Source organism: Zosterops lateralis (genome assembly GCF_965231275.1).
Source record: "Zosterops lateralis genome assembly, chromosome: 5".
Classification (NCBI taxonomy): Eukaryota; Metazoa; Chordata; class Aves; order Passeriformes; family Zosteropidae; genus Zosterops; species Zosterops lateralis.
Window position 1 is genome coordinate 60,233,289 of NC_139766.1, and position 13,235 is coordinate 60,246,523.

Genomic DNA, 13,235 nt, shown 5'->3' on the forward strand with positions numbered 1-13,235 from the left:
ACAAGTCTTTTTCATTGGTAGTAATTACCACAAAATACTCTATTGACTGCACATCTTACAAAGGCTGTGTACAAGGGGGCAGCAAAACTGCAAAGTCTCCACAGACTTGGGAAACTTTAATCCTTTCCCAAGTATGTTTCAGGGCAGATCCCACTATGGGGAGACATGCTGCTAACCCATGAAAGCTCATCATTTCTCTTGAACAAGAGAGTTGTACAAATACTTTGCACCTTCTTACAAACCCCTAAATCAAGGCAAAAAGAACAGAGTGAACCTCAAGGTCCATTCAGTTTAACCTATCCACCCACAGCCCTGAGGTAAAGAAAAAAAGGCAAAAAGAAACATTTTTTCCAAGTAGTCATTTCATGAAGAAAGTGTTTGCATTTTTTCCACAGTTGTGTTCTTGTTCCGCTTTTCTTGTAGGGTATCAGAAAAAGAAAAAAATAACCAACCCACTACTTGAAGAAAACTATTTGAGCACATTTATAAATAACAAACCAAAATATAGTATACTCCACACTGCTTATAGTAAGGAGAATTCATGAGGTATTGTAAGGTAGCCTGTAACTGTATTATAGGCCAAAACTAGCCTTTCATTATGTGAGCACGTGCCATCCTTTTTATTAAATTTGCCTCATTCACTGTAAAGACAAGATCCAGACTATATTGAGACAGGGCTCCACAGTGAAGACAACTTATCTGTAGGACACGAGCTTTATCTGCAATGTTTCCCAACTCAAATATTCAGATTGTAAATGCCAGTAACTGAAATTTTAAAGGGACGAGACAGGCAAATTTATCTGAAAAATATTCAAAAGAACAGAATGAACAAAAATAACACCAGATAGAATATGGCCTAATCTGGAATAACATCTTTAATGCATCGAACAGGACTGCTACAAAAAGGTCTAAGAGAAAAAGGATTACAGATACTTCTTGCTGTTTAAATGCAAAATTCTAAGTATCACAAAGGCTGCCTGTGTTCCTAATAATATTGTATAGTAAGTGTATACATGGAAGACATTTTTTCAGTAAGATGCTGCACTGACAGCAAGCATGAACCTGCTCTTCTGTTCATCTTACTTAAGCTGGACTGTGATACACAAAGACGTAAGTATTTTTCCTTCTGCAATGCCAGACCTCTAAAAAAAGATACAATTCCTGAAAAATTCTAAGTGTCCCCTTTGGGAGTAGGAAGGAAAGTCAACAATTTAGGAGAAAACCAGAATGCGCACAGAGAAATTACAACATCTCTTTTAACAACTGAGAAATATACTGTAACCTTACCTACTTTCATGCCTTCACCTCTGTTTTTTAAAAACCACAGCCAAGCAAGCTGGCTCTCCACACAATGCCATATACAACGCAGTGAGCCTCAGAGTGTCTGGTCACCACACACTTCAGCAGAGCCTCTCCAAAATCAATCCCAAATACTGAATACTGTCTGCACACTGACCTCTCCTCCAGCTCCGATTCTGGAAGTACAACAATCAGTATACGCAACAATAAACCCTGACAGCATCTTTGTCCCTGGGGTGATACTAACTCCACGGAAAGTACTTCAACACTTTTTGTTAATCACCTGCCTGCTGAGCTCCTGTTCTTCTGCCTTAAGAGACTGAACAGAAATGAAACACTGAAATAAGTTACTCCAACAGCAGAGACAAAAGTGCAGGCACTGCCTACAAAACACAGGTTTCTCTTAGCTATGGTGCACAAAAAATGGCTCCCTTTGTCAAGAGAGGTGCTATTCCCCACTTGTGAACACTTCTTCTTGAAAGAATATTTCTTAAAAGAAAGCCATGCATAAAAGTATGGGACTGGATAGATTCCTGTCTTGGTCAGTGCAATCAGTGAAATGGTAAAGTCTTTTCCAGAGATCTACAGGAGACTTTACCACACAAGCCTTCTTCATAGGGCAGACCAGCTGCTTCACCCTCTTCTCATACAGGCTGGGCTGATCATTACCTCGTGTTTCAACAGCACTGATGCACTTTTTGATGACGGTGAACCCTATCTTATCCAACTGTGCACCTACGAAAAAAAAAATAAAATAAAAGGGTTGAACATTTTTAAAGCATCATTACAATTATATCTCTCACTGAAAATAAAGCTGGACTTAATCATAAAGATAATACTTTTGAGGCAAAACTAAATATTCTGAAATTGGTAGAATACATCACTTTTTATAGAGAAATTCTGCTTTTCTTCTTTACAAGCCTGCCTAGCCAAAGTAAAGGCTTGTTCTGGTGATAGTGGCTTCAGTGAATCTGTTCACAGCAGCATCCTTTGAAGAATGGGATCTCTGATTAGTTACACATGTTGGCAGATGCAAGATGGAATTTAACAGTACTTACTGCAACATCGACAACATCTGAGAGAGTTCACCAAATGGGACAAGGAAGTACTTATGATGAAAAAACATAATTATCAACAGCACGGCTTTTACTGAGTCCTACCCTCAGCCAAAGAAATTCCCACACTAAAGATACAGGACACATGTATATCATTTCACAGCAGTTAATGATCTGAGTACATGAAAGCAGATGCATGAACAGGACAACAGCTGAGCTCCAGCATTCCTTTGTTGTTCCTATCTTACTCTTTTTCTTCACATCAAAACTTCATTTAAATGCTTATGTTGCAAAACTGCCCTTCCCCCAAACATCTGGCCTTCTTGCTCCTGGGGACCTGGTCTTGCACCATGAAAAGACAAATCTGAGGGAAAATTTCTATTAATAACACCAGGATCCAGCTTTAATCAGCAAATTCAAGTTTTTAAAAAAGCGAGCAAAAATTGCCTCATAATCAAAGGATATCTCTTTTCATTCTTATACTTTGCCAACAGAAGAAAGTCAATGCTGTCTAAAGAAAGCCATCTCTTCTACTTCCACATTATGGTTTATATTTTAAATGCACAAATTCAGCTTTTTTGCTATCTTGACATTCAGCTGCAACTGCTTTTAAAACCATACCTACACGTTCTAACAGAAATGCACACACAATCTGGATTAAGAAATTGTGATGCATTTACATACAAATTCACCCTTGAATCAATTTCAGGCATGAAGTAAATTGGCAAAAACAATCAGAACATTTCTCCAGCTTATGTCCAGTCCTACAATTCTTACATATGTACTGACTGAGTCAGTGTGAAAACCTATTAATTACAAAATCCACAAGTAATATTCAAAACTCAATATTTAAAAGTAAAATTATTAGGCTGGATACAGACAAAAAAAACCAACCACAACAAATTACCTTTGCCTTTCTCAATTGTAAAATATTAACAAAATCAGCCTTAATGCTAATTCAAATACTTACTTCCCTCTCGTTTTGCATTCGCTTTATTCAAGTTGATGAGCAGCTAACACAAAAAGAGTAAAAAAGACATAAATTATTTTAAAGACTTTCATGAAACCAGAAAAAAAGATGCTCTCGATCTTAATGCTCAGTAGGCACAAATACAGCTGTTTACAGCCAGAACATAGCACCACTAGCAGCTCTAACAGCAGGACCAGAGGTCTGTGCCCCCTCGGAACAATGTCAGCTACAGTCACTGAAATTAACTGGGATTTATGTGCTCCATGTTCCTATGTTCCTCTGCAGGTACAATTCCCACAGTTTCAAGGTCATCCAAATTATTAAGAATGTGACGATTCCTGGTACTTATGCCCCAGTTTGGCTTTCCCAGAAGTTGTAAATTTATTGGGGAGTCCAGCTCAGCCAACATGTTATGGTAATAAACATCTCTGCAAATGAAACCAGATCAGTGTAACAATGAGATCAAATCAAACCTATAACTACTGGGCCAGACATGTGACTGTATCATTGTCTAAAAAACCCCATTATTTCTGGCCCACAAGACCAATATATTTATCACTACAAGAATAAATAATGTGTTTCAATTCAACATTTCAGACCTGTTTCCTGATGCAAGGCAGAAATTAAGCAAATTCAAATACAATTTCAGTCCCATTAACAAGGACTTTTTTGATTCGGTTTTAAAAAAATAATAATATCATGTAACTCACTCATGCAAGTTTTGCCACTGGAATGCAGCATGTCAGCATAAAACTAAGTGAACATGCTTATACTAGACATTTTCTACAACACCAATATTATTATTGGGATGGGAAACCATTTATAAAAATCGATGCTGTCATTACAATGACAAATTCTCATATCAGCATTAGCAGTTATCTACACGAGCTTTACCAAGTTACTCATCTCTCCTGAGTTTTCTTTCACTTTTATCCTTTATTCATTGAATCTATCATTTTGCAAACTACATAATCCCAGTTTATTAAAGTATAAATGGGATCAGAAAGCAGAGGGTGAGAGAATTCCCCATTACACTATAAAAGAATGCTTTAAAAATTATGCTTACAGCTTCTTTTCCATCCAAGGCTTCCATCCACAGCTTCCTGTCTTCCTCGGAAAATGCCTGCATGGTCACAGGAACTCCAGGCCTGCAAATGTACCGACAACATAAAGTAACTGCATGCATCAGCAACTAAAAAATACTTGTCAAATTCTATTTCCAACTACGAGCAAAAGCCCACTGTCCTAAAAGTCAGGGTTAATTTTCTTTTGCTTAATAACGGAACACTGCTGATCTTGAAAAATAAAAGGTATAGAAATGATACATGCAGTAAGAAATAGAGAGAACAGGGAGGAAAAAGGAAAGTGAATTTAATCTGCAAACTATTTATTTGAAATAGCTCATTGTTGATCACCTGCTGATTCCAACACTTGCTGGAGTTACTGAATTTTGTGAATTGTAAATAAACTTGGCCTTGCATTGTTGTTAGATGAAAAATGGCATTTGTTAAGTCAATATATAATCTTCATCTTTAAAGCAGCAACAATGATCATAGCTTGCAAGTGAATACCTTATGAAAACAAACATCTTACTTCAGTAAAAAACGAAAACCAAACCATTTAGTTGTTTTCACTAAATTACAATTGTCAAGGTATCAGAGTATCAACCTAGAAGCAATACATCAAACTCAGTATATGCTGCATGAAATATCATTTATGTGTCTTTGAAATAAAGTCAAAGGCAACAAAACCTTCCCTCATTGTTGTGTATTGGAAAAAATAAAAATCTAGGTAGTATTTCAGAAGCATAATGCTCTTTTTATCAATAAAATAACTTTTTCCTATCCTAGAAGACCTCTGCTCTTCTCCTTAAGATTTTAATTTCTCTACATTTACCATTAGTACTTCAAGTAAACCTAGTAAACCTAGTAAAACTAGTCCATTTACCACTAGTTATCTTCAAGTAAACATGATGGAGTACTAGAAACAGAAAAAGTATTACTTCTCAGAGATTTAACTAGAATCTTAGCATCCTTGGAGCCATGAATATCAGAATTTAAAGAAAAAACAACCATCTCAGCTTTCCTTTGGAAAGAAAAATATGCACATTTTCAGCTACCTCCAAGTTATGCTTAAGTCACACACAAGGCTGAATGCTTGCCACTTAAAAGTCTCCCCTAAAATTTTACAACCTTGCCTCCTTCCAAAGCACAGTACCAAAGAAAACCCCATGGCCAGCTGTCAATCCCTGTGTTATTTTTTAACTTGGACAAGCTGAGGGATAAGTGTGCCCTGATACCAAGGAAACAAGCTAATGGCCTGCAGCACAGAGCTCATCTCCATGGGAACATCTCAGTACTACACACATATATTATTAAAAGAAAAATGTCTGATATCAAGGTCACGGTGCATCAAATTGTGTCCATTATATCAGGAAAGAAAGACAACTTAGATTTTTTTCACCCTTTTACCAGAGAAGAGAATGAAAAAGTGTTTGGCAGGATCAAGGAAACCCTGCTCTCCCATCCATCTCTGTATAAACTCCAGATACCCCACTGTGCAGATGACAAGAAGATGGGGTCAGACTGACATTTCTCACACTACTTTTTAGCAATTTTATCAGACTCAGTTTGAAATCTGTTATCCCTTCTGACCAATCAATACACTGACCCAAGAGGAGCTGGTGCCTTGAGTATAAATCTTTACTCCCTTTCATACTGTTGGGACAATGTTTGAATAGCTAAACCACATTCTCTTCAACTCAAAAATGCAAGTTCAAACCATGCTGTAGAGTGATGACAAACATCACCTGAGCTGTAAAAGACCATCCTTTCATTGCCACGTGGGCTACAAGTTTTCTGATGCAGCAGGAGTTTCATGTCCCTTGACCCATTGCTTGTAGGAATGAACATGCCTCAGGCAGGTCTGACTGGTTACACAAGCTCAGCATAGACTCATTAAAGTCTGAACACATAATCACAGATATATCTGCAGACAATTAGCAATCACAGGACCAGGGGGTCTGACAGCATTGGCCCCGCTGCTTTTGAAGTGAAAAACACTAAGAATCCGATGCTAAAAAACCCCAAAAACCTATAAAACTTGAAGACCTACTATATTATAAATTAGCATATAATTAATTGGTATAAGTAAGGAGCAAACATATAGATTAGAAGCAGCTCAGAGAGGGTGGATGGAAAAACTTACCAGCAACCTACTAATTAATACCTAGCATTTAATTACAGATGTGATCAATTTCTGCATCAACTGAATGTAGCATGACTACAGCCATATTTATTTGGAGTACCTTATTAAGTTGGATACCCTCACCTTCATAATTGAAGGAAAACTAAAATGCTGTTAAAAGACAATATTTTTCAAATTTTGAGATCCTTTAGAGAAAAAGATTAGCAAGGCTTCTCTTTAGAAACAGAGCAACAGTGGTGCTTCAAAAAGACAGTGGCAACAACATTCAAGGTGCAGTGGATGATTATACCAGGCACAAAAAGCCTCAAAATCCCAACAACTTTATTTCAATCTGAAAATCCAGCATAATCTCCTCCCATCATTTTGGAATGCAGGACTGTGATACAATGTGGTCATGCCTATATAAATTATTACTGCAATCAGTCTTTCACTAGAGCTGTATGTACTTCAGTTCAAGCCATGTTTCTTTACTATGATAACAACTCTTAATAGCTCCTCTTAACTTTGTGCTTTTCTTTAGTGTGAGCTCAGGCAATGTCTACATTTCAGTTTGGTTCCTCTCTGGTTCTGCTACACAGAGCTGAGGTAAAACCCAGTGAGCCATGGCAGTGCTTGCCTGCTCCTCCAGCGACCATTCCCACTGGAACTCTGCCTGAGGATTGAAGAAATCAGAAGAAAATGCAACAGTAATTTTGCAGTAGTGTTAACTACTACTTAAAAAGAGCTCTTCCTAGTGTGATTCAACAGCTTACCTGTCTGAAGCTTCCAAGTCAAAGCAGAATCGCCTGTCTATTGTATCTGTATTTCTTTTGGTACAATATGTAAGGACAAAGAGTTCTGCATCACCCTGTGAAAAGAAAGTTTTTATAAGCTTGACCCAGTTTTTGTCAAGTTTTTATAAGCTCCAGTAAGCCAGATGTACAAGGCAAGTAAGGTAAGTTTATATTAAATGGCAAAAGCTATATTGAAAACTGACACTTGCAAAAGAATTTGCCCATGTTTGCAGTTTACTTTTGTACACAATAACATAAATTCTATGGTCATTTCTGGGACATAAATCTAAAAATATTGAGTCCATTTTAGCTAGTATTTAACAGAATGACTCAGTACCACAATAAGTTAAACTAACAAAAATATTTTGCACTGGTTACAGTATAAACACACAAAGAGACTTTTCCCATTTTATGTCAGCCACAGTGATTTCCATAGTAAAGGCTGTAGTAAAGGCAAACCTAGCTAGAACAAGGGAAGTGTTCTTTACTATCTGTAACATGTCTTACAGAACCAACTCTTTCTTTCTTCAAGACCAACACCAGAATCTTATTTTACCCAGGAATCACAAACTCATCTGTGAATGCTGCCTAAGTTGTACCAGATTAAATCAGGATTAACTGCACATTTTAATTATTTCTTGTCTTATTCAGCATCTCCTGACATAGAAGGCTGTCACTGAAGGAGTAACTGCAGGGGTTTCCAAATGGGAGATCTTTTAATACAGCAGAAATGGCTTCATAGATGTTTTAGAATGCTGAATGCTCAGACACACATACTATATACTATACTAAAATGGCTTATTACAATTGGAGTAAATTAAGATAACAAATTCATAGAAATACTGAAGTGATTAAAGAAACCAAATACCACTAATTTTCAGTACATCAGGTTTTCCAAAGCTTTTGAAAGATTCTTTCAAATTCAATATATTTGTAAATACATTGAGTCCTCAAAATCATGAAAGCCATCTCCTCCTCTGTTGAAACTAATAGGTTATAATAACTTGATAAAATTCCAACATGATTTTCTAACCAAATCTGAAGACAGGGCAGGGTGCTGCATTTACAGGCATATTGACTCAAGCCATAGTTTCCAGACTCGGATATCCTTTTTCCTTGCAACAAAATGCATTTTATCCCTATCAATACATTTATTTAATGTATCATCTTTAAAGGTAATGAGTGCCATCAATTCCCAACTATTTAAGTACAATTAAAGCCATTTAAAGATAAACAAATTCTTGGATCTTGAATATTTCAGATGCTTTTAAAGATATCTGAAATTATATTCAGTTATCAGTACAAATTATATTCCTATGAAAATCCACTTTTCTAGTCCCACTTCTAGTATTTAAATCTCCAAAAGAAAACTTTAACTGAATTATTTAATAAAGAAATTTCTAGGTCTCTTAGATTTTCCTGATTTATACTTTAGAAAGTTAAAGGCCTCATGGATAAACAGGATTCTAAATCGTGAAACATTGCATGTTACCTGTGCCAGGTCCTCTGGTCTTCTAAAATAAAACAACTGAAAAGTCTGGAGAACTCTTATCTATTAATCCATTCACAACTTTAGTTTAATGTCCTTTCATGGCAGACTGAATTGCATGAGGAAAATGAAAGAAAGGGGCAAGGAGGGGAGAGGGGGAAAGTACTTGACGCATCTTATCTGACACACTCTGATCTTAATACAGGACAAGTGTAAGAGTAGAATATATAAATATACATACAAGTTTCCCTCCCGATCTGTGTTCAAATGGGATCATGGAGAACTTCTTTGTCTCTTTCCTGTACATGCAATAGTGCTTCACCCAACTGGAACCAAAGGGAGCAGGCCCTACATAACACAAAAGCGATAAAGAGTATGTACTTTTTCCAGTTTCTACATTCTCTTCTCCTGCTTTCTAGAATGATACTTAAGAGCTCTAGTTAATTCCTAATAATGCAGTATTTAAAGCAAAGGTTCAAATTAAGAATATTATACAGCATCATACAAATGTTAACCACTGGTTATTATTCTAAAAACCAATGCATGTTGCATTACTTCACTCTTATGCTTTATGACAAATGGAAGAATTAATAACGTATCCTTCTCTCGCCACTATAGACAAAATAATTTTTGCTCTAGAAAGTAAATCCCCCCCTTGAGGCTGTATTTAGCAGAACACAGAAAGCTAGATTTACACTGATAACTTGAAGCTAAATAACCACAGATTATCACACCTCTGTTGCAAGTTCTAAACAATCTGTTGATAAAGGTCTGATCACAACTTCTGACAGTAGAACTCTCTCCTATTAATCAGAGCATACCCTCTACACAACACACTTACTTTAGAGCCCATCTTACTGCAAACAGTATTGCTGAGATTTGCACCATAATGCTAACTGTTCAAACTTGGATTCTTTATATGTCCTCACTTCTATTACTTTACTTTTCCTACAGAATAGGTCTGCAAGTGAATCTTCCCACTCTATAAGGGCGAAAATATGATTTATGCAAAATGTTGAAAAATAAATAATAAATTACAATAAATTGTCATTCCTTGAGCAACAAGAGCTCTGCATCTTGTTTGGCTTTTTTACTAGTGTGAGAAAGCTTTATAATTGTTTGAAGTGTTGACAGGATATGATTTATGCCACATGCACCTTCACAGCAAGAATTTTAACACCAGCTACCTAACATATAGCCTGATTTTTTTGACCTTATCATCACAATTAGGTAATGAAAGTGTGTCAATGAATCAAGGAAATGACACTCAATTTCATCATACTCAACAAGCCAAATTTTCAGAGGCTAATTTGACAACTCATGTTGCTGGCTGACAGCAAATGTTTGACAGTTCTAGGGGAGGTCATTAGTAAGGAATTAAAAATAAGATGAAATCCACTTTGGTCAAACAAAACTTCCCTGAATTCAGTCACATTTACTAAAAACTGTCACATTTTCAGCTCCATATTCTTTTTTATGAGCCACAGTAATGATGCTGTTAAAAACTGAAAATATATTTAGACAACTCTTTAATCAATTCTTTGCATCTTTATGTTACCTGTAGAGATAAGACTTGCCCACATGCCCAATATGGGCCCTGTAGAATACAAAATACACCTTACTTTTTTCCTGTACATAGAGGTAGCCTTCCATCGTGAAGTGATTTGCTCTTTTATGTTCCTGAGGATTCCTTCTGATCTTGTTCATGAGCTCCTCTACCTCTGACCTTGTTCCTTCAAAACGATTTCGTGTCTAAAAGGAGACAACAAAAATCCTTTGGTAATTAGAGTGGAAGAAAGACTTACTCTTCCCTGGCTGATAGGAATCATGTACTGGGTTTGCACAGCAAGGTTTTGGTGGTGGGGGCCCACGGAGGGGGCCCCTGTGAGAAGGTGATAGAAGCTTCCTCTGTGTCCCATGGAGCCAGTGTCAGACAATTCCAAGACAGACCAGCCATTGGCCAAGGCTGAGCCTATCAGTGACCACGGGAGAGCCTCTGGGATAATGTATTTAAGAGGGAAAACCCACACAATGCCAAATGCAGCCAGAGAGTGGAGCGAGAATATGTGAGAAGAACAGCTCTGCAGACCCCAAGGTCAGTGCATAAGGAGGGAGATGGTCCAGGTGCCAGAGCTGAGATTCCCCTGAAGTCTCTGTGGACCCTGGATAAATCCATGGAGAACTGTCTCAAGTGGGAGAAACCCCATGCTGGAGCAGTGGGAAGAGTGTCAGGAGTCTTCCCCCAGAGGAGGAAGTAGCACTAGAGGCATCATGTGAAGAACTGACCACAATCCTCATTCTCCTGCACCACTGAGGGAGGATGGGAGAGCTGATGGAAAGGCATCTTTAAGATTTCAGTTTATTTCTCATTACCCTACCCTAATCTGCTAAGAAATTAAACTGCAATATCCCAGTCAAGTCTGTTTTGCCTCTAATTGGTCTGTAATTGGTCTCCCTGTCCTGTTACTGATCCACAAACTCTCCAGCTAAGGAGGGCAGTGATAGAGTAGCTTTAGTGAGCCTCTGGCACCCAGCCAGGGCCAGCCCACCACAAATAACTATAAAAGCAGGCTATGATCCAGGCCGTTTTAGGATAGTCAGTGCTTAATTTCTATATATGTGTTTACTCTCAAAGTTTTCTGATATTCTTCAAATTCAATGTGGGGTTTAGACATCAGTTGCTGCGACTATGGAATGCACACTAAGACTGCCAGAGTAGGTTTCTAAAACAATGCATTCACCTATTCAGAGAGAAGTGAAATACTGAGTGCAGAATGAATTTGAATATTGAAATTTCCTTAGAAAAATATTGTCATATGTATTGGCTTAATTCACGGGACTCTTACATATTGTCAGGAAGTAGAGGATTTTCTGCAGTAATTGAGGAAAAAAGTGTCAGGAAGGTCATCAACAATGTATACAGATTGAGACTATACATGTGCCATATGTTTTGACCACACACAAGCAGAAACATACAAAAACAACCCAAAAAACCTCAGAAGTCCAGTTGATTGTTATTCCTGAATGTCATTTATTCCAACATCTGTGAGCAGCCGGAAGAGAAATATTTATCAGAATATTAGCAAGAACAATAAGAAAGTAACCATGCCACCCATGAAAAATTAGACGGCAGGACTACACAAAACAACAGAGTAGCTCATACCTGACACAAGAAACTCATTGGTTTGGTCTGAAAAACACTGGTAATTGGCCAATGAGCAAATAAAACCAAAACAATTATGGTAATATCTGGTTTTCTCTACATAAGCACTTGTCCAGGCTGCAAACACTGAAAACCACTTCAAATCCAAGCTGGTACATATGTTTTGAGGAAATCACATAGTTCCAGATGCATATTTTTGTGTCTCCTTGCTTTCTGAGACCACCTTTATTTTTCTGAAAATGTGGCCTCACCTGTTTCATCTTTTCCCCAGGACAAGCATACAAGATAGCACAACTTTAAGAAAAATCAGCTTTCTAGAGCTTAGGCTACAAAGCTGGGGTGAGTCTTTCTTTCTTTCATTTGAGGGGAGGAGATGGGCAGTGAGAGGGAGAGGGTTTGTGGTAGGATGTGGAGAGGAAATCCATAGGATAATTCTCACAGTAAAGGCAACCTGAATGAAAGAAAAGGCAACTACTACAGCTATACTGGCAACTCTTAAAACACTCTCCATAGCCAGCTAGGCTCTCTGTACTGGATCTTGTACCCTTCAATTTCTAACACATCAATCCAGTGCTCTGCCAGCAGCTCAGCTGTACCACAGGCAAACCCTTGTTCATTTTTCCTTTGGGATGTCTTGTTGATCTTCAGCACAGAGGAGAATGTGTCATGTCCTCTCACAATCTTTTCAAATGCTTCTTCTATTCTCCTTTTACCTCAGATAGTTGTTGAGCCTTGTTCTGCCTTCTCTCTACAGTCTCTATCTATTCATATAACTTGAGCTGCAAAGCTCAAGCTCTTTAGAATTTCATGGGGCACCCTGTGATACATTTAGTCAATTGAAAATGCAGCTGCTGAGATTAGCTTACTTTCTTACTGCTCATCACTTCTTCAGACCACTCCACTGGCTCTTTTTCATCTGTATTCTGAAACCCAGCTCTTCAAAACTGTATCAGAGTTTCCCTCTCACGTTTCATCTGGCATCAGTTCCTCTCTATGCTGCTCCTCGCTCTATTAAGCACACAGAAGAAGCAAATCTGGTCTGACATTTCCCCCACAATCACTGACTTCTACCACAAAAGTCTGCTTATGAAGTTACCACTAATCAGTTCCCCTTCTCAAACCAAACAACAGCTCAAAAGGAAACTTGACACTTGAACATACAGGAAGCAAATTAAAGGAATGGTATGGGGACAAGCAAATCACGTCACTGTGCATTACAACAACTGTAATGCTCCCTTCCACCTCCCTGCTAGTTAAGCCATTTCTAAAAACAGACTGT

The 13,235-nt window shown here is 37.7% G+C and overlaps 1 protein-coding gene across 2 annotated transcripts in view; it reads right to left on the reverse strand.

Moving 5' to 3' along the window:
• Positions 1 to 13,235, reverse strand: part of ARHGAP10 (Rho GTPase activating protein 10) — a 149,876-nt gene that overhangs the window by 62,877 nt on the left and 73,764 nt on the right. For both annotated transcript variants that reach the window (XM_083861017.1, XM_083861016.1), the window contains exons 8-13: positions 10,416 to 10,545; positions 9,035 to 9,141; positions 7,284 to 7,378; positions 4,391 to 4,472; positions 3,325 to 3,367; positions 1,969 to 2,034 (exon numbers count right to left, since the gene is read on the reverse strand). In XM_083861017.1, the coding sequence (XP_083717143.1) occupies positions 1,969 to 2,034; positions 3,325 to 3,367; positions 4,391 to 4,472; positions 7,284 to 7,378; positions 9,035 to 9,141; positions 10,416 to 10,545 (523 nt within the window). The remainder of the gene's footprint in view (positions 1 to 1,968; positions 2,035 to 3,324; positions 3,368 to 4,390; positions 4,473 to 7,283; positions 7,379 to 9,034; positions 9,142 to 10,415; positions 10,546 to 13,235) is intronic.